The sequence below is a fragment of the Heterocephalus glaber genome, unplaced genomic scaffold (assembly GCF_053883595.1).
Source record: "Heterocephalus glaber isolate CG9 unplaced genomic scaffold, H.glaber_assembly_v1.0 deba00001688, whole genome shotgun sequence".
Classification (NCBI taxonomy): Eukaryota; Metazoa; Chordata; class Mammalia; order Rodentia; family Bathyergidae; genus Heterocephalus; species Heterocephalus glaber.
Window position 1 is genome coordinate 10,326,373 of NW_028258413.1, and position 25,427 is coordinate 10,351,799.

Consider the following 25,427-nt stretch of genomic DNA (forward strand, 5'->3'; position numbering starts at 1 on the left):
GCTGGGTATAGAAGTTCACAGGCTCAGAGTCTGTAACAATCTCTCTCCCAAAAGAGCTCCATCTATGTTCAGAAGTTTTCATTTTAATGGTGCATAGTGTCAAGCCTAGAAATAGAGTATTTTGCATCAGAAGCCATTATTAAGTAAGCCATGCAGCTTTCTATGTGGTCTGCTGCCTAAGCCTTGTAAGGGAGAGGGACCACTTGAGGGCACGATCCCCATTCAGAAGCTCCAGGAAACATGAGACAGGTTACTAAAGCCTTTTCCCTGAAAGAATGTCTGGTGGGCACTAATGAGAGTGCCTTTATATTGTATCTTATGGATTCTACAATTTTGTTATAGGAGAACCCATTCAAAATCCGTTTATTTCAAAGTGACAGGATAAATTGGCTTAAGCAAAGCTTGTAAAGAATACGTTTCCTCTAACCTCCCTCCAAAGGTGTAAAAGATGTTGGATTTATTTTCACACTGAGGTGCTAGGAGAACCAGTGACTCTTTTCGGTTGATATCAGAGATGCAGTGGCCCTCATCAGACAGAATGATGCCCAAATGTCACTGAGGTTATGAGGTTGTTCTTTCTGTGGGGCAGTGCCCATACCCTATCATGAGTGCCTTAGAATTCTTGCTTATAATTCTTTGAAAAAATAAGTGCAAGCCTGAAGAAAATTAGAGGTTTTTAAAAGTCAACATAGGCAATAATTGACTCATAAACTTTTTTTTCAAAATTGCAATCTCATTCTGATATACAGCTAAACAATTGCTATGCTTTGCCTGTCCTCTTCAAAACTCATGTTGAAATTTAATTGCTAATACAATTGTATATGGAGGTGATATCTAAAAGAGGTGATTGGATCATAAGGTCATAAAAGAGGCTATTATTTTTCCTTCATTTTTTTCATTTTCTTTCAAAATTTTCATTTACTTTTTTTCTTTTTCACTAGCCCTCTTTCCTTTATCACCAAACCTTTCTCTTCTTCATCCTTCCTGTTCAATTTCATATCTTCCTTTTTTTTCCTATCTCAATGTTTTATTTCTCCCTTTTATCCCTCACTCATTAGTTGCTGAGCAGTGGCTGAGTCACTCTGAGGTGTGAGGAAACTCTAATATAAACTGAGTCTGGTTGGTGAGAAGACAGAGAGTTCTACTTCTGAGCCAGCCAGAAGGAAAGATGCAGCAAGCTGAAGTCTCCACAGAAACGTCAAGCAAAGTAAGTCATGGTTTGCTCTTGAAATGTAGTCTCATGTATACTCTCACTAGTAAATAAACTTTGCTACCTAAGGCTGTGTTGTAGATACTGCAGGAATGCATGTGTGCATGCTTTACACAAAAGAAATGTTCCTGGTAATTTGTAAGTTGATTTTTAAGAAATAAGATCAAAATGTGAAAAATGTAGTACCACTTAAAGAAATAACTTAGTCAATCCTTCTGTAAAACACAATAAAATATTGTACAAAATTAAATCATTCTCCAAATACAGCCAGTTAGTAATATAGAAAAATCAATAGATAAATATCAAAGCTTGAGTTGTGTAGAGATGTGTAAAAATAAAATGCAATGAATGAATATAGGTTATAAGACACAGAAATTAAGTATGAATGTAGGATGAAATGTTCTTCATATTTTACTAGAATGAACTTTGACAAAAGAAGCAAAATTAATAGTGCTTCTTGTCCTATTTACAAGATAATAGTCACTATTTCTTATATTATTCACATAATTCATTCTTATATTCTGTTTTAAATAAGTGATTTATATTAGAAATTACAATGCAGAAGTTACACTCAGAAAAATGGAACCAAGCTCCTCAAATCAGTTGCCCAATAAAAAGAACCTTGTGACATTTAGAATACAGAGAAGAAATCCCTTAAGTGTACCATGAGGCCATACTCTTAAGTGAAATAAATAGGACACACGTGTAAATACCGAATAATATCACTTGTGAGAAACTGAAAGTGTAAATAAGGATGAAAATGATTAAAACGAATAATTGATAATTTGAAATGGGAAAAGGTCCAAAGGTGGAGGGGTGGCGGGAGGGGAAGGGGAAAGGGAAGAAAGGAAAGGAAATATTATGTGAAAGAAAAAAAAAGGAAACAAAGTCTATGTAAATAGGGAAGGGCACACAGGTAATGCGGGAAAAATAAGAACCAAGATACATCATGTTCACGTACAAACACCCAATGATAAATGTAAATATATTGTATACCTAAAATGTACCATTTAATATATAAATTTAAAAAGTTGTTTAAACAAAAACAGATGTCTCCCATTATAACAGTTTGCATTATTCATATACATATATATATATCATATCCATACATGTCTCCCTTGTAAAAGTTTGTATTATTCATATATGTGTATTATACATGTGATTGTTTTCAGTAAATGTAGTAGATTATGTGTACTTCAGAATAGTAAAAGCAGAACCAATCAGTACAGTAAATGTGAATTTAACTTTATGTCTCATCTGATTTTAATTTAATAAGAGTAAGCTCACTTCATCATTTCATTTTAAATGTATGTAGGTCATCACATGCTGGGCAGCCATTGCCTGGACAGCAAATGCCCCATTGTCCATTGAGAAGGTTGAAGTTGATCCACCAAAGCCTGGTGAAGTTCGAGTTCAGGTAAATATAAATGAGATTTTTAGTAAGTATTGCTGCAGACGTGTGTTTAGAATGATTTTACAGTTTTAGGAGAACAAATGTCATATATAAAGATAATTGATATATAAAGATAATTAGACTTCCCATGGTTTACACCAGGTCTATATTGCCATACATAATATTTGATCATTGCATTTTATTAAAATGTCACAAAAATAAGATATGAAGCTACTTAAATTAAATATTTTAAATACACTATGGTTTTTAAAAATTTGAAAATCAACACAGGCTGTTGTTGACCCATAAACCTCTTTTTTCAATAGTTATTCTGGTGTGTGGCTATATAATTGTTATGGTGCAATTGTTCTCTCCAAACTCATGCTGAAGTTCAGTTGCCAATGCAATGGTGTAGGGAGATGATTGGGTTATGGGGTCACCACCTTCATAAAATGATTAAAGTTGTTATCATGGGAGTGGACTCTTCAAAAGGATAAATTCAGCATCCACTCTTCCTTTTGCACACACATGCTATGACACACAGGGAAGTCCTTGTCAGATGCCAGATGCGCTGTTCCTGGACTTCTTATCTTCCATAATGAGGAGCCAAATAAACTTCTGTAGTGTAAACATTACCCAGTCTGTGGTATTTTGTTATAGCAAAAGAAAATGGACTAAGAGGACAACAGAGCAGACTGCTCACAGTGAGAATGGTGAGAAGACTGAGCTCCTTAAACTCATCCAGCTCCCACCCCGAGTCTTCACTGCAGACACAGCAGATTTAGAAGACTGCAGCCGAGATCACTAATTTCTGTACCCCCAGTTCTCATTAGTAGGGAAGAAGTTCACACCATGAGGGCAAGATGAAAAGAACTCATTGTCTTCCCCAGGGGCTATAGTAGAATACCACTGACTATAGTAGAATACCATTGACATTTTGTTTAAAAACAAAATTCATTCTCACAGTTCTGGAGAATGAAAGCCTTCAACCTCAGAGTCACCAAATTTGGCTGTCTGCTTTACAATTTTTATAAGCAGAATAATTTACATCTATCCAATACATAGTACAGAAACTTGGCTGTCTGCTTTACCTGTTGACTATAGGTAAATAAATCATTTTTCATTCTCCCCTGAGTGCTCTTTCTTTGCTCTTTAGTATTGTTTTCAATTTCGTGCTCACTGGCAATAAATAAACCATTTTTAAACAGACTTTTCTGGAAAAGTATACTTCCTATTACCAGTAGTAAGATTTAAGTCTAGTTTTTACTCCTGGTCTTAGAATACTCTGTTTAGTTTCATTAAAAGTTATCAGGAGGGGCCGGGGATTTAGCTCAGTGGTTCCACTGCCTGCCTCGCAAGTGCAAGCTCTCAAGTTTGATCCCCAGTACCCCCCCAAAAAAAGTTATCAGAAGCAGCATTTAAGGGTTTTATTGTCTTCGACCTTATTCATGTTAGATATACAAGGTCAATATCCTTTCCTTAGTTAACTAAACAGTGATAAACTTCAGAACTTCTTTTTAAACAGGTAACTAATAGCCTAAACTGCAAAGTGGTAAATGTGCTCTGCAGCCATTAAAATGTTGAGGAGAAGAAGAATTTCTATATTACCAGCTGTCTTGTAACTGTCTCACACACAAAAAAAGCAGTGTTTCTTCCCACCTGTCTCCTATTCATCATGGCATTCATATCCTTCCTGGTATAAGATGTGTACTGCCCAATAACTTAGAAGAATTAACATCTAGCTGATAAAAACACATAAAATAGAATTCCCACTAGAAATAAATGATTCTATTTTCTCTACAATCAATATTTGGTATTATCAGGTATCTTATGACTAAAATTTACATTTTCCTGATGACTAAGGAGTCTGAGCATATTTCATACTCTAGTGGCCATTTGGATGTCCTTGGGTGTGAATTAGGTGATGGTCTCTTGTTAATATTTTCTAATTTGTCCATCTTTATCTTATTTATTTATAGTTTTAAAATATGGATATATACTAGATAATATAATATATAGACAGATATCTAGATTATATATTCCATATACATATGTGTTACAAATTTCTTCTTCTAGTCTGTAGCTTGACTTTTCACCTTCTTAATGGTTTATATATGAAGAGAATTTCATAATTTTATTGCAGCCCAATTCATGAGTACTTCTTTTTATATTTCAATTGAGAAATCATTGCTTGTCCCAAGTTCAGGATGATACTGTCCTTGTTTCTTGTCTAGAATATTAACTGATTTTTATTTTACATTTAGATTTACAGATTAAAATCATCCAGTAGCAACTTTTTCGTCTTTGTTGTACCCAACTCATTTTCTTCCTACTGTTTCAGAATTTAAGAGATCAGAGAGACCAACAGGTAGAACAGGAGGATTTATTTAGGTGTGCCCTGGCTCAGTGGACTCAAATACAAAGGCTGAGCCCAGGACAAAGGAAGACCTCTAGTTTTATACATAGTGCTGAAGGGGGATTGGTCTACCTAATGGTGCAAAACTTGTGGGTGGGCAAGCAAGTTTACAGAAGCAAAACAAACGCCAGTTTGCAACTTAGCACATCTTGGTAGCCTTGGAGGGGTGAAGAGAAACAGGCTTTTACAAAAACAGGATGTTGTGAAACTGTTACATATAGGAACAAAGTTGGCAGGACAAAGAACATCAGTCACAGGAAGGGGGAAGACTAAAGGGGAATTGCGTAGGTTGGGGAAACTTGTTTTTCCTTCTTTTTTAAAGTACTGCTTCACTACTTATATATTAAATTGATCTAGTCTTTGAAAAGCTGCATTTCACTCCTGTACTTCAGTGTCACTTTGTCGTAAATAAAATAGCTGATATGTCTGAGTCTGTTTCTTGATTTTAATTCTGTTCCATTGACCTATTTCTTTTATTCTTTGGAGTGGAAGACATTCATTTATTTATCTTTGCAATAAAACCAAATGCTGCTTTATAATAAGCCTTGATCTCTTACAGAATAAGTTCTGCAATGTGTTCTTCAAATATTTCTTAGTTACCCTTGACATTTTGCACTCTTGCCTTGACATGCCCCAGAATATTGTAATTCTTCACCACAAATTTTACCTGACTTTTCTTTAGACTAAGTATGGAATCGTCCTCACACCTCATTTTCAAAGGATTGCCACATTAGTTCATCAGACATGTTTTAATAAATATATAAAATAGAAGGTAAAATGCATAACTAAATAAGAAATTTTATATTTACTTTGTAGAATAGTATTCAGTTTAGTTGGTATGAGGTCTCTCAACTAGATCAACATCATGAACCTCTGGCAGGATTTCACTGAAATTTTATCACTACATTCAATCAGTTGATGCTCAGTTGGATTTATCCTATTGCTAGTCATCTGTTACATTGTACACAAATTGTTTACTTTTCTTTAGTGGAATCTTGAATTTGAAAAACCTTTGTCATAGTTGGAAGCTGAATTACTCATGTATAATTTCTTTTAAAAAATTTGTTTTTGCTTAAATTCTTTTATTGGTACATTTTAAGGTATACAATACCTTTACATTTATCACTGGGTGTTTGTACCTGAACATGATGTGCCTTGGTTCTTATTTTTTCCCCATTACCTGTGCACCCTTCACCCCCTCCACCCTTCCCTATTTACATAGGCTTTGTTTCCATTTTATCTTTTCTCATAATTTTTCCTTTCCCTTCTTTCCTTTCCCCTTCCCCTCCCACTTCCTCTACCCCCTTGGACCTTTTCTTCCTATTTCAAATTACCAATCATTCATTTTAATCATTTTAATCCTTATTTATACATTCAGTTTCTCACACTAGAGAAACTATTCAGTATTTACACACATGTGTCCTATTTATTTCACTTAAGAGTATGGCCTCAATGTGCATCCATTTAGCTATAAATGTCTCTAGTTTCTCATTCTTTATGGCTGAGTAGTACTCCATTTTATTAAAAAACCACATCTTCTCATGTATAATTTCTAATTCATACTTAAATGATCTTTTCAGTTAAGTACTATCATTCCAAGTTTACAAATAGGGTGTTTGATTTTGAAATTTATTTCAAACCAGTTAATTGAGACTGCCAATGACTGAGTATTAGACCATCAGGGATATTTGAAATAGTTCATTGAAGTAGGAGAAAAATAGAACACAAATTTCATTCATCATACAGAAGAATAGGCTAAAACAATATGGAAAACAAAAAGGAATGTAGAGTAAGATTATTTATAGAGCAAGAATAACAAATTATTTTGCTTGGAGAACTAAATAGAGACTTGAATGGCAACAACTAGGACATAATTAGCCAGAGATTTCCTATAGTCAAAACCTAATGCAGAAAGACATGACCTTGCAGGAGAGCTAATTGTGTCCAAAACCTGAGAAAACAGACCAAGGAAACAGATAAATGTCTTCCACCTTCAAAGATCAAAAAAAGGAATAAATAAAATAATGCACCATTGAACTAGTTGATCAATCAGATTGGCAAAATTACCAGAGCTCCAAGGATCAATATCTGCTGACTAGGAAGAAAAACAGTAAAGAGAATATCTATGTGGAACTTATTAGTTAGTGCCTTACCAATAAAGATGGAAAGGACTTGCCACCAACTCTATTCACCTGTAGGGTCCCCTTACCCTAGAGGCCGGCTAACTGACCATTTGAACTGAAAATCAATTACAAGTTGGAAGGAAGAAAAAAATACACCATGGCAGAGTCTTCAAGGAAAAACCCTTGCACTCTCCTTTTTGGGCATGTCAAGAACTAACATGCTAGGACCAGGATCTGGAAGTTAACATGAAAAGCCTTGTGCTTTAGCCTCTGACTGGTAGGTAGAGGACAATGCAGGGAGAGAAGCATAAGAATGTTCTCTCCCAGGATTTCCTTCCACTTGAGTATACGTACTAAAATAGACCTCAGAGTTTGGGTTATCTGCTTTCTTTCTTTTTTGGTACCAGGGATCAAACTCAGGACCTTGACTTGTCAGGCAGGCACAGTGCCACTGAGCTAAGTCTCTGGCCCAAGTGTTCTTTGCTTTCTTGTATTCCACTGAACACATAACTCTTCTTGGCAAGGAACCAGATAATTAAGTCTCTAGGTTTATGATATAAAGGAGATCTAGGGACCAGGGATTTAGTTCAGTGGTTTCACCGCCTGCTGCGCAAGCTCAACTACCTGAGTTCAATCCCAAGTACCAAAAAAAAAAAAAAAAGGAGATCAAGAGAAAAATTATAAAGACAAGGACATACTAAGTGGTTTGGTCCTTTTTCTGAAACAGCTCTACCATATGGACACAAGTGATAGTGCCTCAAATGAATAACCCAAGTTTTAAAGAATATATTTTGCCTCTAGACCTTGAAATATTGCATTTTTCTGAAAGATTCAGTAATTTTATGACAAGATATTTTATATCCAGTCATTTAATCACCTTTCAGATTATATCCTCTGGGCTCTGTGGCACAGATAAGCACATCCTGGAAGGGAAAAGCAGAGTACCACTCCCTGCAATTTTGGGCCATGAGGGAGCTGGCATTGTAGAGAGTATTGGAGAAGGTGTAACCAGTGTACAACCAGGTAGGTAACTGAGCAAGATGTAGTGCGAATGCCTTTTCTAATTCACTGTTTGATTTTCCCCAAAGGTATCATAAAGGCAGCAAAATCATCAGATATTGAAAAAAGCATTACAATTCATTCACATACCAGACTTAGTGCAAAATATAGGCAGTCTAAGAGTCAGAATTTTCCAAATTTGTGTTTGGCTGAAAGGACTTAAAGAAAAAGAATAGTTTTTCTGTACAGACTACCAACCAAAAGTTGAACCAATAATTGCAAGTATATATAATGTATCATAATATTGGTAAATTAAAAATATGTATGATTAAGAGCTTTTTTCTATACACACATACACACACACACACACACACACACACACACACTGGATAATCTTTTAAATTGACTGTGTCATTCATAATAATTTTCTCCAGAATTTCTGTTTGTTTTTCCACATTCATGCTTTACTTTATCTCACATTATTTGAATAAGAAACACAGTTTATAGATTCTTTTTGCCCACTTCAGCATGAGGAAAGAGAAGCTTTGGCAAAATTATCTTATTTAGTTGATTTAACTACTTAATGGCAGAGCTAGAATTAAGGACACAGGCTGCCTTATCTCAAATTCTAAACTCTTGCCCAGTAATAGACTATTTCATAATGAGTTTTAATTTTAGTGGTAACACTAGAGTATTAATTCATTCTTTCAACAAATATTAAGTATATAATAAGTGCAAACTACCTTTCTCCTGAGATAAAATGCTAATTAAAATACACAAGCTTTATACCACAAACATTGATTATCATTCTTAGAGTTAACCTTTCTTACCTTTGAACTTCAATGTTACTACAGACATAAATCTCAAAATTCTCATTGCCCTTTGTTCATTTGTATTAAAATTGATTTGTTTTCATTTCAAAATGAAGTGTTCATTAACTTCAAAACTAATGACAATTTTCATTACAACATGTTGATTGTATCTACTGCAATTTTCTGTCGATAAACATGGTGTTGATTCTGTAACGTCCTCACCCAAGCTGTTAACCACACACTTTTGTTCTCTTCCGTAGGAGATAAAGTTCTAATGTTCCCTGTTCCTGAATGCAGAGAATGTCGATTTTGCTTGCACCCCAAGGGTAACATGTGTTTGAAGGAAAAGTTAGTCTCAATTTCTTTCACTTCCTCTCACCCCATGTACTTTCACTGGCACAGGTATTGACTTTGAGCTAAAATCTTTTCTTTTTTTGTCTCTCTGTGTATCTGTGGAACAGAGTCCTCTCTCCAACTGGATTAATGTTAGATGGAACCAGCAGATTTACTTGCAGAGGAAGGAAGATTTATAATCTTTTTGGCATAAGCACATTCACTGAATATACCATAGTGCATGAGATTGCAGTGGGGAAAATCGATGCTGCTGCTCCTATGGATAGGGTGTGCATCATGAGCTGTGCAGTGCCTACAGGCTTCGGAGCTGTGTTTAACACTGCAAGGGTGAGAATACACTTCAGAATTGTGCGCAATGATTTTAGCTACATAATGCAAACCTGGGGTCATGCACTCAAAGAGCTAGTTACTACACTGTTAAAGCCAAAATGCCTTTTTTCTTTCCCTTTTAACACAGGAGCATCAGCTATGGATGCTTTGTAGAGTTTATTCTCTGAACTTTCAGGTCACCCCAGGTTCCACCTGTGTGGTTTTTGGACTTGGAGGAATTGGCTCAGCTGTTGTCATGGGCTGCAAAGCCTCTGGTGCTTCTAGGATCATCGGGGTTGACATCAATGAGAAGAAGTTTCCCCCGGCAAGAGCACTAGGAGTCACGGACACTCTCAACCCACGGAACCTCAAGAAACCTGTCCAGGAGGTGGTGAAGGAAATGACAGGCGGTGGTGTTGACTTTGCCTTTGAAGCTGTTGGACTCACTGATACCATGGTGTGTGGTCTCGGGGCACAGTGAGGGGTGCTGCCCGTCAACATATGGGTACACGTTAAATCAACTTCACAAAGACCTGAAATTACTCTAATTTTGTTTTGTGTTTTGTTTTGTTTGGGGAAGGTTGGAGAGGTTTTGTTTTATGTTGGGAATTAAACTCAGGACCTGGCATATGTAAGCACATTCTATCATTGAGTTAAACCCCTGTTTTTAGTACAATTACTAACATTACTTTTTTTTTGTACCAGGGATTGAACCCAGTACTTTGGGCTTGCAAGGCAGGCACTGTACCACTGAGCTAAAGCCCCAGCCCTACTATCATTACATTTAGTCTGAGCACATCTTATATGCCTCATATTGTGATGATACATTTTCATATTTTATCCCACTTAAATTTTGTGTCACCTTTACTAGTTAAGTAGTAATAGTATCCACATTTTAAAGATTAAAAATCTTAATCACATTGAATTTAAGAGTTTACTCAAGATCTCATGAGTGTACTGCATAATTTTCAATGCTATGGTATTTCTACCATATTGTTATCCCAAGAATATGTTTTAGGATTGTGAGTATGAAGATGTTGGGCTATTGAGAGGTTAATGTTCTACTTCTGGAATTAGGTTGCAGCTTTGGAATCATGCCACATGAGCTATGGAGTATGTGTGATTATTGGAGAACCACCCTCAAATTCACAGCTCTCCTTTGACCCAATGCTGATTCTCCCTGGGAGGACTCTGAAAGGTGGCATTTTGGGAGGTAGGTCTTTCATCTTTCTTTTTCCTTCCCCAGAAGCTCAGACACCCTGCCTGCTCCTTGGTAAGAAATGGAGGTGAGGGAAGGTAGGAAAAATAATTTTCTATGAAAGGAAATAGAAGATAGTATATCAAAAGCAGAATAGTGTGCATTTACCTGCCAACATAGATACTTATTACCTATAATAGCAAAAAGAAATTATGAGTTTAACATTGATAAGCTATCGGAGAGTCACATTTTATGGTATTTATTGGCACTTCGATATTCCCTAATTGGTAGAGAGTCATTATGTTTCTGGGAAAAAGATTAAAAGAACATCTCACTGTGTTGATCCATAATTTTCTCCTCATCAATCGCCCTAATTTGCTTTTTAAGAACAAAACATGTAACTCTGTGTTGAATGTCAGGCTTGTCTCTGTGTTTGAGGCTTGATCTCCAGGATGGTGCGATGGAACTGTAGGAGGTGAGACCTTTGAGGAGGTCCTCAGGTCACTGTGGACATGACTTCAGTAGGGATTGTGGTGAGACCTGGGTCTCTTCTTTCTCTGAGTTTGCTTCCTGGCTCATAATAAAAGCAGTTTTCTCCACCAAATGCTTCCACAATATGTGCCCTTGTTAGAGGCCCTTGTACATACAGTTGTGGATTGGAACCTCCAAAAATGCTAGTCAAAACAAAGCTTTTTCTCTTTGTATTAATTATCTCAGGTATTGTATAACAACGAGAGGTGAGTTGATATTTGTTACAAACGGTGCACGAGAGACTACCCTTTATGTGAGCAAAAGACTGGGTTTATTCTGTCTGCTGATAGGCTGAGATCATGAATGATTTCAGCAGCTAGTCAGGGAAGAAGCTACATTTTTATAGGGTTTGAGGATGGGGTTATAATCCTAAGGAATCTGGGTGAAATGCTTGGGGTCAAAGTTCCAAGAACAGCCACTGTAGGCGTTGCATGTAATACTGGGCTTCTTGGTGCCACGGAAATTGTATGTCCTGTCCTTAATTTTCTTTATGGCCATCTGTTCTGTTTACTGAGGGCAGCATGGCCCTTCAGTGGTCTCCTGTTGTTTATTGAGGGCTGCATGCTTGCTCAGAAGGTCTTATTAGCATCAGGCATGTCAATATTTATTAAGCAACATAAAATGTTTGTAGTCAGGGCTCTGATAAAGAGTACCAGCTATCTCTTTATAAAAGAGCTCAACTTTTCTTTGGAGCAAAGTCTTAATTAATATTTTGTTATGGCCCTAAATAAAACTTTAAATATCTATTTTTAAGACTTTGTTTAGAATATAAAGATCTAGGTTCAGCTTTGCCACTGTCTAGATGTCCACTGTTATCTTAAAATATACATGAGATTTGCTTTAACCAAGTGTAGAAGATGATATACACATAGACAACTGTCTCGAAAGAACATCTGCCTACAGTTCCCAAGAGCCATGGGCATTCCAACCCACACAAGGCCATACAGTGATGCACCAGGGTCCAAGAGGAGGAATAAGAAATGAAGTGGATGTTAGGGACCAGAACTTTATTATAGTTTTTAAAGGAAAGAACAGACAACACAGGGGAGGCAAGCAAGTTTAGACTTAAACAACTTGAATAATTTTGATGGATGGTCCTAGTTATCTGTTAACTGGCCCCGAGGTACTTTAGGGATAAGGATATTGTCTCCACTGTCTGATAACAGGAGGAGAGCATAGAGGAAATGGGGTTTTGTTCTTGATCTTGGTTTATTTATGTATCAAAAGTGTGCTCCTAGACAAGTTCTCTGGTCTCTCTAGGAATTCCCTAATCTTGGAAGGCAGAGACCCTCCTTGGATCCCCAGGGACGTAAAATGCAAAAGCATTATAAAATCTAGAAAATAGAAAATGTAATCAAAGCAGTCAATGAAAAATATTCATACTCTCTAAACTTTAGTCCTCTCAAAGTTATAAAAACAGAAAAAGTAACCTATGTATCTGCCTTAAGCCTGATGATCAAATAATAGATAGGACCTAGGACCTAGGACCTAGGCATGGTGCTCTATGGCAGCACTCTTCAAAGCACGACTACCGATTGGATATATCTCTGGGATTAAAATGTGAGTTCTGTGAAGTAGATGTATTGGAACTTCTTGTGGAGGGAGACCGGTAACTCCAGTCCATCCAGCTGGAAGGTAAGCTGCTAAGGGCGTGGTAGTGGCCTGCAGACAAAGAAGAGCTGTGGGTTCATGCACTGTGGTCAGCACAGCATGCTCCACAGTCCACAGGGCTCACCTAGGTAGGACTCCTCTAGAACACGCGGGCCACCTATTAATTGAGCAGTACCTGGATTCTCCTATGGAGTAAATTACCTTCCTTTTTATGCTTAGGACAAGGATGAAAGATGAGCAGTTGACTATCTGCTAACAATGCTTTTATAATCTTTATACACAAATAGTTCATTGAATTCTTTGGTCAGTTTTGATAGTTTTTATGTCATGTTACTTTTTCCTTTCCTTCTACAGAGTATAAAACGAGATCCTCTATTCCTAAACTGGTAATAGATTATATGCAAAAAAAATTTAACATAGACCCACTTATAACCCATCAGTTGCCTTTTCAAAAAATTAACAAGGCATTTGAATTGCTCCATGGCGGACACTGGTAAGTACCGTGTGTGAGTGGTGTGTGTGTGTGTGTGTGTGTGTATGTGCGTGCGTGTGTGAGTGTGTGTAAGATGTGCCAGTGTGAGGTATTTTACACATCTGACTTTATCAAAAATTTTATGAAAAATTTACTATTTCACATTTCAGACATATTTCTATGCAGAAAATAGTCATTAAACATTAAACTGTATGACAAAACTTTGTGCTAGGCCCACAAGCAAAATAGAGCTAAGTATAATGCTGTCTTCAGGTTGTGGATGATTTGGTCTTGGAGTGCAAGATACTATATCCTGTATATGAACAACTTAAATATGAGGCTGAATATTATGTCTGGTCAGAAAATCCAAGAATCAAGAGACCTAATTTCTTACTGAATAGAGTGAGGGGGGTACTCAGAGAGAAGGTGACCACTGGGGTGAGTCCGGGGAGCTTCTAGATCTGTAACATGAAGATTCTGGGTGTAAAGCACTGTAGAAATTGGGACTATGTACAAGAACCAGTTACATCAGGCAGAAGCCTGGGAGGCTAGGAGACCCTCTGCTTCCCTGGCTTGACCCTCTCACCCTGGCAGGAATGCAAGAGGTGAGGTAATGCTGACTCTAAACTGAAGATCCTCCAGGCATGAAATGAGGAACTCCAAAAAAAGAAAGAAAGTGAAGCAGAGGTTTAATTATCATAATCCAAAAGCAGGGACTGCCAAACAGCAAGCAAGCTGAGCTTCTCAGCCTGGTGTCTTTGCCTTATACATACTTACAGGGATAAGCTGATTTCTAAAAACTATTTTACTGATTGGTATAATCTTGGCCAATCAGGGTCTTAGCTTTTGTTTCTGGGCTAAGGTTTACATGGTCTGGCATGTAGCAAATGCATCCACAGTTCTCACAGAGGACAACCTCCATTGTAAGTGTGTGGTCATCTCTTCCACGTCAGCCTCCCAGGTCATGCCCTATACTGCCTACTTCCCCCGGTCTGTCCCTACAAGCCCATAGGAGAAAGAACAAAATGTGAATGTAGTAAAAAGCAAACAGTCCAGATTGCAAGGAACAGATTGTGTTAGTCTTTGGTTGCAAAATATTTCTTGTGTCAATAAGTAAAAGTTCAAGAACTTTGACTTCCAAAGAGAGCTAGGATTCTCTAGGAGGTTATCCTGCCTTTCCTAAGCCCAACTATGTGATATTGCTATGAAATCCTACTTTAAAGTGATGAGTATAAATCAATAATAGTTTAGGTTGAAATTATTAATTCTATTGAATAGACTGACTGAAATTAACTTAGAGCCAAAGGATCTGAAAAACACAAATGTTGCATTGTTTGATCCTGAAGCCAGTTGCCAGCTGTCAGACCTGTTCTTCTTTTATGTATATTGAGATCAGAGAAAACAAGACTAGGTTTTATAGGATCTATAACAATGTGACAAAGTAGATTTATAGACTTTTGAAACTGACTCTCCTTTAAAGAAATCTTTAGCTAAACATTCTGCTACCATACTCATACCAGATTAATCCAATGCTTCTTACATACACAATAATGTATATGAGAAAACCTAAACTAAAATTTAGACACCACATAGATTTTCATGAAGATTCAATTTAACATTCACAAAAAGAAATTTAAATCAAACAATAGGAATAAATAAAAAGACACGTAATTTTTTGAGAAACTGAGATAGTCATTAGTGCTATGGAGAATATGCTTTTGTTTATGGGGTGGCCACTTTTACAGAGTTAACACATGAAAAGAACATAAAAGCTCCCATTTTTGCTCTTCACATTAACAATGACTAACACTGTGATTACAGATAAACCCTGGCCATTAATTTTAAACTCTGAAACCTAATCCAGAACTTCCTCCTGGAACAAGGTAGTTCACCAGCTTGTCATAAATGCCTCAAGCAATTTACATTATAAGTGAATTATCAGCCAGTGTTACTTCTCTTTAAATTTTGTTAGAATTGCCTTGATAATTAAGCATTATTGAGAAACATTAGACTTTGGCACAGATGAAAAAAATTAACATTTTTTAAACATGGCAGTGTGTGTTTGGTAACAGGATAAAATGCAGTAGGAGGACCTCAATGAACTTTTCTGAGGAAAGAAAGCAAACCAGACCTCTGGAGCCATATAGAAACTCCTGGTCTACAAAAGCATTAGTAGACTTCAATCCCACTAACAGAAAGCACTCATAGAACCCTCTGTGCTAAGGGACCCTGAGAACTTAGATTTTTATAGGTTATGAGCAGATGAAAGCTCTGAAGCCATTTGATATCTCTTTCATTTATGGAAAAGAAAATTAAGACCCAAAGAATTACAAGCCATTTTCCAAGATCACACAGTTACCAGCTGAGCAGATTCTTCCAGATTCTCACTATTCCTTTGTTTTTGTGAATCTTCCATGTTATTCTCATATTTCATCATTTTACCTCTTGCACTCAACCCCTCAGTCACATTATGTGACTTCTTTCACTCCTTCCCATCCTGCTCCTAAGGATAATGGAGGCTCATGACCCTGTACCTTCACATTTGTAATCCCTCATGCTGGGATATAGCCCACCCATACCCACCTAGCCAAACTCTGTGGCTCTTTAACTCCTAGACATCCTCCAACTCTGGGCGTAGTGAGGTCCTCAAGATCCCTGGTTGCGCTCATTCCATCCTTACTTTCTCTATGCTAACATGTAAGATGCTGCATTATAATCACAATTAGTGATTTGTCAGATGAAATTCTTGAATGTCACTTTTTTTTTGGTACCTGAGATTGAACTCAGGACCTTTGTTTTCAAGGTAGGCAGTGATAACACTGAGCTAAATCCCTGGCCCTGTCACATTTTTAATTATAACCCCATCGGCAAGTACAATGCCTCAAACATGGAAGTTGCTCAGTAAAGAAAAATTCTGTTTAAATGAATCATTATATAATATCAGTTAATGAACAAATTCCCTAATGCAAATACCTTAGAACAGTGGATTTAGAATACTATACACATCTAGGGAGCTTTCCAGTATTCAGTGTATATTATTCTTCCTAATAGAGAACAGTTTGACAGCTATTAAAAGTAAGGGCATATGCAGAACTTAGAAACTAGAGAGGGCCTGTGGGACTCTTCTCCCACCAGACTAGCAAGCAGTCAGCTGGAGTGATCAGAAGTCAGAGCTGAAAGAACCCTACAACTTTGGATCACAAGGAGATAACAGCTCATGGATCCTCTTGCTTTAGTTTCTTTGCTACTTACTCACTGCTAAAAGAAGATCCTATAATTGCCAGTTACCCACTGGACATGATTCCAGAGACATTTTCTGGTGTCTGTGGGGGAAAGGAGAATGTAGAGATGTTAAATAAACATGGGTAGACAAGTCTGTCTCTTAAAATACATATGCTGTAATTATTTTGTATGAGTTGTATTTGGCAGGAAAGTTAATGGCTTCAATATTTGCATCTTTTTGTGTTTCAGCATCCGCTGTGTCCTCTTGTTTTGAGATCCAGATCATGAAGATTGAAAAATGAACATCTCTTACAATGATTCTTCAGTCTTCTTTGTCCCCTGGGTAACCTAGTTGCAATACATAGAGGCCAGGATAAGAAAGAAGGGATTTCAAGAATTTTAAGAAGTAAAACTATTACAATAAAATTAACTATTTTGGAACATGTTTATATTTTGGCCTAAATCTTGAGGAGAAGAAACAAGAATTGGTTACTTATAAAAATGGCTTTGAATCTACACCAAAGATCTCATTTTTGGGGGGAGGTGGTACTGTGGACTGAATCCAGGTGTTTTTTAATTGAGCTACATCCTCAGATTTTTTTAAGTTTTAATTTTGAGACGGGTTCTTGCTAAGTCACTTAGTTGCCAGCCCAGGCTCAGACTGAGAATCCTGCTGCTTCAGCCTGCATGCTAGGATTACAAGTGTGGACCACCATGTTCATCACAATCTCACTTTAAATTGGTTTTATTTTGGAAAGGTCTCAATTTGGCTTATGTTTTTAAAAAACTTATTTAGACTATAGAATGCTTCTCCACCACCCCATATGTATCTGAGTTGAGTTGTTTCAGAAATAACTTCACTGATGTCTCCCTTCTTGAATGCAAGCTAGACATAAAATGGGCCAAGCTTTCCTATTTGGATTGGTGGGAAGAGTAACTGCTGACCAGTCTTCTCAAGTGGTGTAACAGCTTGACCTGCACTCTTCAGTAAGCCTTATGTAAACAATAATGCATCTTTTCTATTGTCCCTTAATATGCTGTTCCATCTTCAGTGGGCCTGCAGTCATGGAGTAGACTTGAGAAAAGGCCCAGCTGCCTGCCACACACGTCCCTCTGATTCACAGACTTGTGGCTCTGCAAGATGAAGGGAAATATCCAGCCCAGTGGGAGGAGCACTTGCAAGGCTGCTCCTGCCCTCCCCAGATAGCAGCAGGCTCAGCAATTTCCTTCTGCCCCTGGGACCAAAGTGGTTCCCTCACAGGGCCTGACACCTATTGCCACCATGAGGCCCGTAGATAGCAAAATTAACAGGTGTTTTCCTTCTGTGATGTCAGTGTTTCCAGATAAGCCATTACTTTTATCACACTGTGGACAGACTCTGTCCTAAGCTGTCGTCCCCCAGTGCATGGGTGACTGTCACTTACCAAATACTGACTCCTTGACTTCGTGAGCCTGAGCTCATAGGCTGCTGACTCTGTCTGCTCTGTCAGTCATCAGGACATAGGTGCCAGGGCTGCAGGGAAAGGGCACACCCTTCCCTGGGAACCCTCAAGGCTCTTGTCAGATGTGGATATATAGAAAAATATGGAGAAATGTCCACCGTGACCTTGAGGATCACAACATTTTGTTTTCCTACGTGCCTGTTTGCCAAGTTTTATACTTTTATGATCAGAATAAAATATACATAAAACACTTTCCCCCTAATTGTCCTTCCTCCTTTCATTATACCTTCCCCTGCCTCTGCCATCCACATTTCTGCTCCTTGCCCCTTCCCTTGGATATTCCTGTAACCTATGCCCTCAATTCTAATTCCTTGATCTCTTCAGTATGGGATTGCTTTTGCCTTTGGATCACCAGTTTTAAAAGTCAGGCTGGCCAGGGATGTAGCTCAGTGACACTGAGCCTGCCTTGCAAGCACAAGGTCCTGAGTTTGATCCCCAGTACCAGGGAAAACAAAGTCAGGTGAAGCAGTCATTTCTTTGGTAACTTGTAATGTCTATTGCTACAGATCTTGAAACAATAGCAGTCTGTGGTTTAATTGCACTCACTGAGCCCTCCCCCATTGCATGCATTCACTGGATACCTACGGAGCGTCCAACCTGGGCTCCAAGCTATCCACAGCTTCTGTTCCCAACGCCTGCTAGAGACAGTGGGCCACCACACAACAGGGACCGGGAGGGAGCATAGGCTCTGTCCCCACATGCACGGAACCCAGACATGGTTACTCAGTTACTTCTCAGCACACACACATATGCACATGTGCACACACACACACCAGTCCGCTCCATTATTATTCACATAATATTGTCATTAAGCTCACTTCTGAACTTACTAAAATATATTGATTTGAAAAATGAAATAGTTAATTGCCTGGTCATAAATGGGAAATCAGTTCCACCTCCAAAAGTGAAAACAAATGCAAGGAACAGTAAGTGGGGTGATCAGAATGTACTGTGTCCCATTTCCTCATTATTAAGGGGGAGATGAACTTAAACAAGGGATACTAAAGCCTTAATGCCATGAGTTGAGAGCCAGAGTGATGAAGGCTCTCAAGGGGATTTTCAAAATGCTCTTCTTGTATGGCTCAGGATTATTTAATGTCTTGGCTGGCTGCTGTGTAAAATCACTTTGCATTCAACCTAAAATAGCTTCATGGATCAGAGCAGTGCTCATCTGTGACAGCCAAGGGAGGGCCTGGTGGAGGATAAACTGCAAGACTTTCATGAAAGGGCAGTCATGGGAAACACTCAAGGGGACATGGAAGGGGCAGTGAGGCACCGGCAGACAGGCAAGGGAGAGAAGCCTGGGATGAGAAGCAGAAAGCTAACTGCCACTGGGTCTGTTGGAACTCCTGGGCAAAAGCTGCCCAGGAGGCACTAGAGTCATGAGAGATACAGCCAGTGCCAGAAAAGCAGCAGAAAGTGAGAAGGGGGAAAGATCCTGACTCTTCTCCTTCCTTCCTTCTCCTCTACCTCTGATTGGCTGCCCTAAGCAGAAGCCAAATGACAAGTAAGCTTGGGAGATGCAGTCCACAGGGTCATCTTCTTGGGGCATAGAGCAAGGCCCAAGGGTCTGGACAGGTGAGAGAGTAGAACAAGTCCACACAACCTCCCTGACACCATTGTCCCAGGTCTCACAAGAGACACATAACCAGACCAGCCTGAAGCCTAAGTGGGAGGCAAGGATGGAGGGAATTCTGGGAAAGGCAAGCATGGCAAGGCTTAGAGGTGTTAGTGTTAAGGTACGGGTTAGGGTTAGGCTAGGGTTTTCAGTTATTTATGTTATCCACGTAAGATAGGACAATTGAGTAGTACAGTAAATCTCTACTCAACATTTGGACATTTCACACACGAGGCTGAACCATGTGTAAGGGTTCCAGCTTCTCCCCATCCTTACCAAAGCTTGTTATCTTAAATTACTTTATGAGTGCACTCACAAGAATGAAGTGGGATCTCACTATGGTTTTACTTTGCATTTCCTTAATGGCAGAGATTTTAAGCATTTGACCCTGTGTTTACAGGATGGGGTGGAGGGAGTCTTTTCACATCCAGCATTGTGGTATTTCTCTCAGTTGTCTGGTGTCAGTGCCAACATTACTGAGGTGATGCCCAAGGGCTACTCAGATAACAGATGAAACTTCCCATTCAGCCTTTGGGTTTTCTCATTCCTTAAGTCTGTGCCAGCAGGGTCTGCTCACAGCACTCCTTGCTCTTCTCTAGGGCACAAGTACATCAACAGTTCCTCATCCTGAGCAGCTGCTGCATTTCAATGAAGCCCATCTTTCAAAAATCTGTGTTGAGTTCTATCTTCACAAGCTAGGGTTCACTGCATTCTGCTGTGTGGAAGGAGGCAGACCAAAGAGGGAGGGACAGGCTTGTGACTGGACTCCACATCCTCCTATTTCCCTGTGGTGACCCAGACATGAATTCTGTGCCCCAGGGTCTCTCAGGCAAGTTGTGGTCTCTGTGGTTCAACCCTACCTCTATTCCCACTCTCACCATGGGGAGCCACATATAGCCATAGATATACAAACATACACAAATATATACATACACATATACACATATCCCAATATATACATATATGCACATATGCAAACATAAATGTGCATATACGCACATACACACATAAACATGTATACACACATATACCCGTACACACATATACATACACATGTGTATACACATATACACACATATATACATGTACACATATAGACATAAACATATAGTCATATAGACAAATACACATACATATTCATGCAGGCATACATATACACACATGTAGATATGCAAACACATATATGCATTCATATACATGCACATGTACGCATGTGTGCACATATCTACACATGTGCGTAAGCATGAGTATACGCATATATGTGTGAACTAGTGCAGATGAGCATATCTGAAATAATAAGGTGAATGTCACTACAGGAGCAAACAATCACGAAGTTTCATGGGAGTCTTGGTGTTCTGAGAGATGGACCATGGTGACAGGCAATCATGGCCTCTGAAGATGTCCACACCCTGGTCCCCAGGGCTTGTGCATCTGTTACCTTGCACAATAGGAACTTTTCAGTGCAGTAAAGTTAAGGATCTTCAAATGGAAAGATTATGCTGGACCATCTGAGGAGCGCCATGGGAGAGGGAGAGAGGGAGGTCAGAACCAGAGGGACTCGAGGAAGGAAGCTGAGGCTGTAGTGATGCTGCTGCTGTGTGGGGCCATGTGACCAGGAAGGTGCTGCCTGTCTGGGCTGGGAAAGGAAGGAGCAGATCCTCCACAGAAGGAGCACAGCCCTGTTGACACCTTGACTGTGAGTCTCTTATCACACCCATAGGAAACCCCACCTGGTGCTGCTGGACATTTGCAGTTGTCCATCTGGAAGCCACGTGTAGACCTCTCCTTCTGCAGGGTCCTTCGATCCACTGCTTTGCAGTGGTCAGCCACATGGTACACCCTGTCACTGCTCACACATCTGTGGCTGCTGCAGGGAAGTCAAGGTAAGCACATTTGGGGCATTTCTGGGCCTCCCTCTGGGTGTCAGCAACAACTCAATAGAGGCTCAGCTGGGCAGGTAGTACCATCTTAAGGGGCTGGCATGCCCCTGAAACCTGGCTGGCTTCCGGGGCAAGTTTCCCAGTTCAGATCTGATGAGAGGTCCACAGCCTTGGGAAGGCCATTCACTCACTCATTCATTTCCTTGGACAAATACTTCTTGCACTCTTATGTGCTCATTGTGGTATGTACTGGGGATGTGATGGCAAAAAGTAATGTCATTTCTGATCTCTTGGCTTGACAGTACACTGGTAAAACATATGTAAATGCACTCAAGCACTGCCCCTGATCATTCTCCTAAACATTGGTCAATGTGCGTATGTTGCTGTGAAGGAAGTTCTGTCAGACTGGATCAATGTGGGTTGGCTGGGATCTGGAACGTCTGCTATGCCCAATTTTGTGCACCCAGTCCAGCCTTTGTCCACAGCGAGCTCAACTGCCTTGGTCAACAGCCATCTTTGTCCTCCAATGGATTACTTCATACACAGATTGAGGAGATCCAGAAGCTGCTCAGCAAAGATCTGGCAAAGCTCAACAACAAGATGTGGCTGGTGCAGCATAACACAGTGAATTCCCCAAATGAGCAATGCAAGCAAATGTTCATGGCCTCCTACATCCTGGCCATGGATGCCAAGGACCTGCTGGATGCTGTGCACCAGCCCAAAGTTCTGGCCAATCTGGTACACCCACCAGCAGAGGGACCAAGGGTGGGAGCCACCTGCCTGAATCTCTGCCCCCATTTGTCCTGCACCTCCCCTGCCATGTATTTGGTGGTGTGGTCTTCTTGGGGAAGACAGGAGTGGAGGGCCAGAGAGAAGCTTTATTCAGGGGTCAGCTTGCTGGTGAATGAGGGATGGGCCTGGCTTTCTTATACAGTATATACTGGAATATATTTAATGTGTTTGGTCTGGACTAACAGCTGTCTCCAGGTGGGTCTGGGACACAGTCCACAACCAAGCTAATTAGGAGCAAGGGCACAGAATGCTAGGCTGTTACCAAAGGAAGTGTCAGGGGGAGAAAGAAGCCAAAACAGGACTCTGAACCACAATCTTTCTCTTTGCCTATCCCCTTTCTTACTCCTGCTTCTCTCTTCCCCTTTCCCACCTGCCCCTTTTCTTTCTCATGTTCGTAAAGAACAGTCTTATAACTTCTTGATTTGTGGTTGAATTAAAATTGTACCATTTGCTTGGTGGTTTGCCTGTGTTGTTTGATCTGCTGATCTTGCACCACCATAACCTTGGAAGAAATTAATTTGTGTTTATCTTGAGTACAGATCGAGTATCACTGACCTAAACCTCAGCCAAGGACAGCATGCAGTAACACTTGGTAGTGGGGTCACATGTGCTGCAGCCCTTTGCCCTGACGTGGGCAGTAGTCACCTGACCTAAGGGTAGCTTTCAAGCAGGAGCCAGGGTGGTCCCCGCCATGAACTTTCTCCTTCAGGTGCCCTCCAAAGCCCCTGGGCTCTGCAGGGAACTGTGTGATGCTGATCCCACTGAGATATGGATGGCAAGGACGAGGTGCACCATTGCCCAGCCAGTACACTCGGCTTTGTTTAGTTGCTTTACTCGCATGCAAAATGGACAGGAGACGTAAACAACAGGGCGAGTATCTACAAGCCAGATCATATCCAGTGCCTGTACAAGAGCAGAGATGGCAGAAGAGGGGAGGCCAGGGGCTACATTCACAGGGATGGGGAGGAGCCTGAGGAGGATGCCTGGGCCACAGTCATGGTACCCAGTTTCTCCCATCTTGCCAGGGAGAGGTTGGGGGGGGTCAGAAGGAGTGAACCTCCAGACTACAGGGAACTGGAAAGTCCCCCCCCCCTACTCTGCTTCTTGCCTGGGGTCTTGCAGTGTCTGGAGAGGTCAGTGCCCACCTCTGTTAGCTGCTGAGGTCTGGAGTCCTGCAGAATATTCTACACCATGCTGCCAGAGCAGGCTGCAGGGCCCAGTTCAGAGCCCTCTGGACACAGCAGTGCAGGCCTGGAGGGAACCTTCCTGAGGCTTTGACGTTACCCAGGTTCCTAAGCCATTCAGCTTGCTGCCCTGACCTTGTGGACCACACTTCCCAAGGGCTGATTCCACCTTCCTGACCCTGTGCTATGTGCTGGGGAGGGGAGACAAAGAAAAGGTGTTGGCTCTGCCCTGGAGGAGTTCAGACTGAAAGAGCTTGGAGCATGAACACCAGGGACCAGACCCTGTGGAGGGATGGGTGCCCTGCCCAAAAAGCTGGGGTTTTCTGTTTCTTTTGATTTTTGCAGTACTGAGGATTGAACCCAGGGAGCAATGACTATATCTCCAGCTCTTTCTAATTTTTATTTTGAGACCAGCTCTCACATAAGTTTACCAGGCTGGTCTCAGACTTGTGATCCTCCTGCCTTGGACTCCCAGAGGGCTGGGATTACAGGTACACATCACCATACCCAGCTCATGCTACAAGTTTGAGTTGGGTCAAGAATGACTCAGGATTGCTTGCTTGATTTGTCCACTGCATGGTTCCGTTTAAGGGTGCCCCACAGGCAGTGCCGCAGCTCTGTTGCCTGTTGGGGGTGACTTTGTGGCAAGGAAGGGGTAAGCTCGAAGCAGAGAGAGACCATGGGCTGAGATGCTTTGGTGGGGGTAATGGCCCCGCTACCTGCAGACAGCCACCTGCCGCTCTGTTCTTCCACCTTCCTCCCGCACCCAGTGTTATAGTCTTTCCATCCCCCCTCTTCCTCCTCTTTTCTCTATGTGCCCTTCTGGAGTTGCGTTGTTTCTCTTTGTCCTAGTCCGACCTCTCTATTCCACTGCATGCTCTGTCACTTAGGGTCCACATTGCTCCTCTGGGAGCATCTTCTGCCTCACATTGCCACCGCTGCATCCCAGCCTTCTGCAGAGCAGATGCCTTCACCTTTTCCAGCTCTGTAGCCTCCAAAGCAGGACTTTGTGTCCAATGGATCACAACACGGGGTGTAGTAATGTCAAGATGAACTGTGCCTAAAAGAGTTCAATGTCCTGGCCAGTTTAGCTTTTCCACAAAGGCACAGATGGCATTGACCCTGAAGGATAACCTAGAGACAAAAGGTGGTTGCCAGGGCTACTATAGGACCAACACAAGGAACATGAAGTCCTATCATTCCGGCCAGGAATAGCAGAAGAGTCCAGTGGCTTCCAGAAAGCAGACAATGATGAACAAGCACAGGAATATCCTATCAATGACCATGGCAACACACTTCCAGTCTTCCTTCACCTGCAGGCACAAGGGGACTCATGGTGACAGCGGCCAGGGCTTAGAAAGGGAAAGCGTCCTGCCCATGCACTGCCACAGAGACAAACACAGGGGCAGCAGCTATGGGCCAAGGAGACCTGGGGAGCCAAGGTCAGCCCAGGTACAGAGGTGGGCTGGGGGAAAAACAGGCTTAGCTCAGGGCTCCTCAACCTCTCCATGGTCCTGTCATATCTCACCCTCCATAGACCCCACAGGTAGCCATTGTTCTTAGGTTAAAGGTAAAGGAGGCTACAGGGATACAAGGACGTGCTAGAGAAGCCTGGGGACATGGAGCCTTCTCAGGCCTGCCATGATTTAAATGCTGTACTCCACAATTAGGAATGGTGAAGACTTTCCTGCTCATGTTGCCTTTGTGCCTACCTACAGGAGACGAAAAGGAAGACGAAGGTACAAGTTGTTTTGACCCACAGCTCACTGGAGTCAAGGTGAAGGTCTTTGTGGAGCTTGGA

At 40.6% G+C, this 25,427-nt stretch overlaps 2 protein-coding genes across 32 annotated transcripts in view; one reads left to right on the forward strand and one right to left on the reverse strand.

The window, feature by feature from the left end:
• Positions 1-1,076: 1,076 nt before the first annotated feature.
• LOC101700953 (alcohol dehydrogenase 1) lies at positions 1,077-17,035 on the forward strand. The gene is made up of 9 exons (XM_004875423.3): positions 1,077-1,207; positions 2,526-2,627; positions 8,027-8,165; positions 9,214-9,301; positions 9,415-9,634; positions 9,813-10,073; positions 10,694-10,829; positions 13,311-13,449; positions 16,900-17,035. The coding sequence occupies exons 1-9, from the start codon at positions 1,169-1,171 to the stop codon at positions 16,922-16,924; spliced, it is 1,149 nt and encodes a 382-aa protein (XP_004875480.1). The 5' UTR covers positions 1,077-1,168; the 3' UTR covers positions 16,925-17,035.
• The window catches only part of LOC101700329 (neuronal acetylcholine receptor subunit alpha-2-like), a 48,580-nt gene continuing 36,595 nt past the window's right edge, over positions 13,443-25,427 (reverse strand). For 28 of the 31 annotated variants that reach the window (XR_015446405.1, XR_015446422.1, XR_015446421.1 and 25 more), the window contains one exon: positions 23,244-24,939. Coding sequence is in view for 1 of the 31 variants with exons in the window: in XM_087198758.1 (XP_087054884.1) it covers positions 24,902-24,939 (38 nt within the window). In the remaining 30 variants the exon portion in view is untranslated. Of the gene's footprint in view, positions 16,999-23,243; positions 24,940-25,427 lie in introns of those variants that run through there. The other 3 variants (XR_015446420.1, XR_015446414.1, XR_015446406.1) reach the window with 1 other exon arrangement.

Excerpts from the sequence above, each read along its gene's own strand:
- LOC101700953 (XM_004875423.3), top strand. The coding sequence starts at position 1,169 with ATGCAGCAAGCTGAAGTCTCCACAGAAACGTCAAGCAAA. Across the intron at positions 9,302-9,414 it reads AACATGTGTTTGAAGGAAAA|AGTCCTCTCTCCAACTGGAT; the intron begins GTTAGTCTCAAT and ends TCTGTGGAACAG. Across the intron at positions 9,635-9,812 it reads CTGTGTTTAACACTGCAAGG|GTCACCCCAGGTTCCACCTG; the intron begins GTGAGAATACAC and ends CTGAACTTTCAG.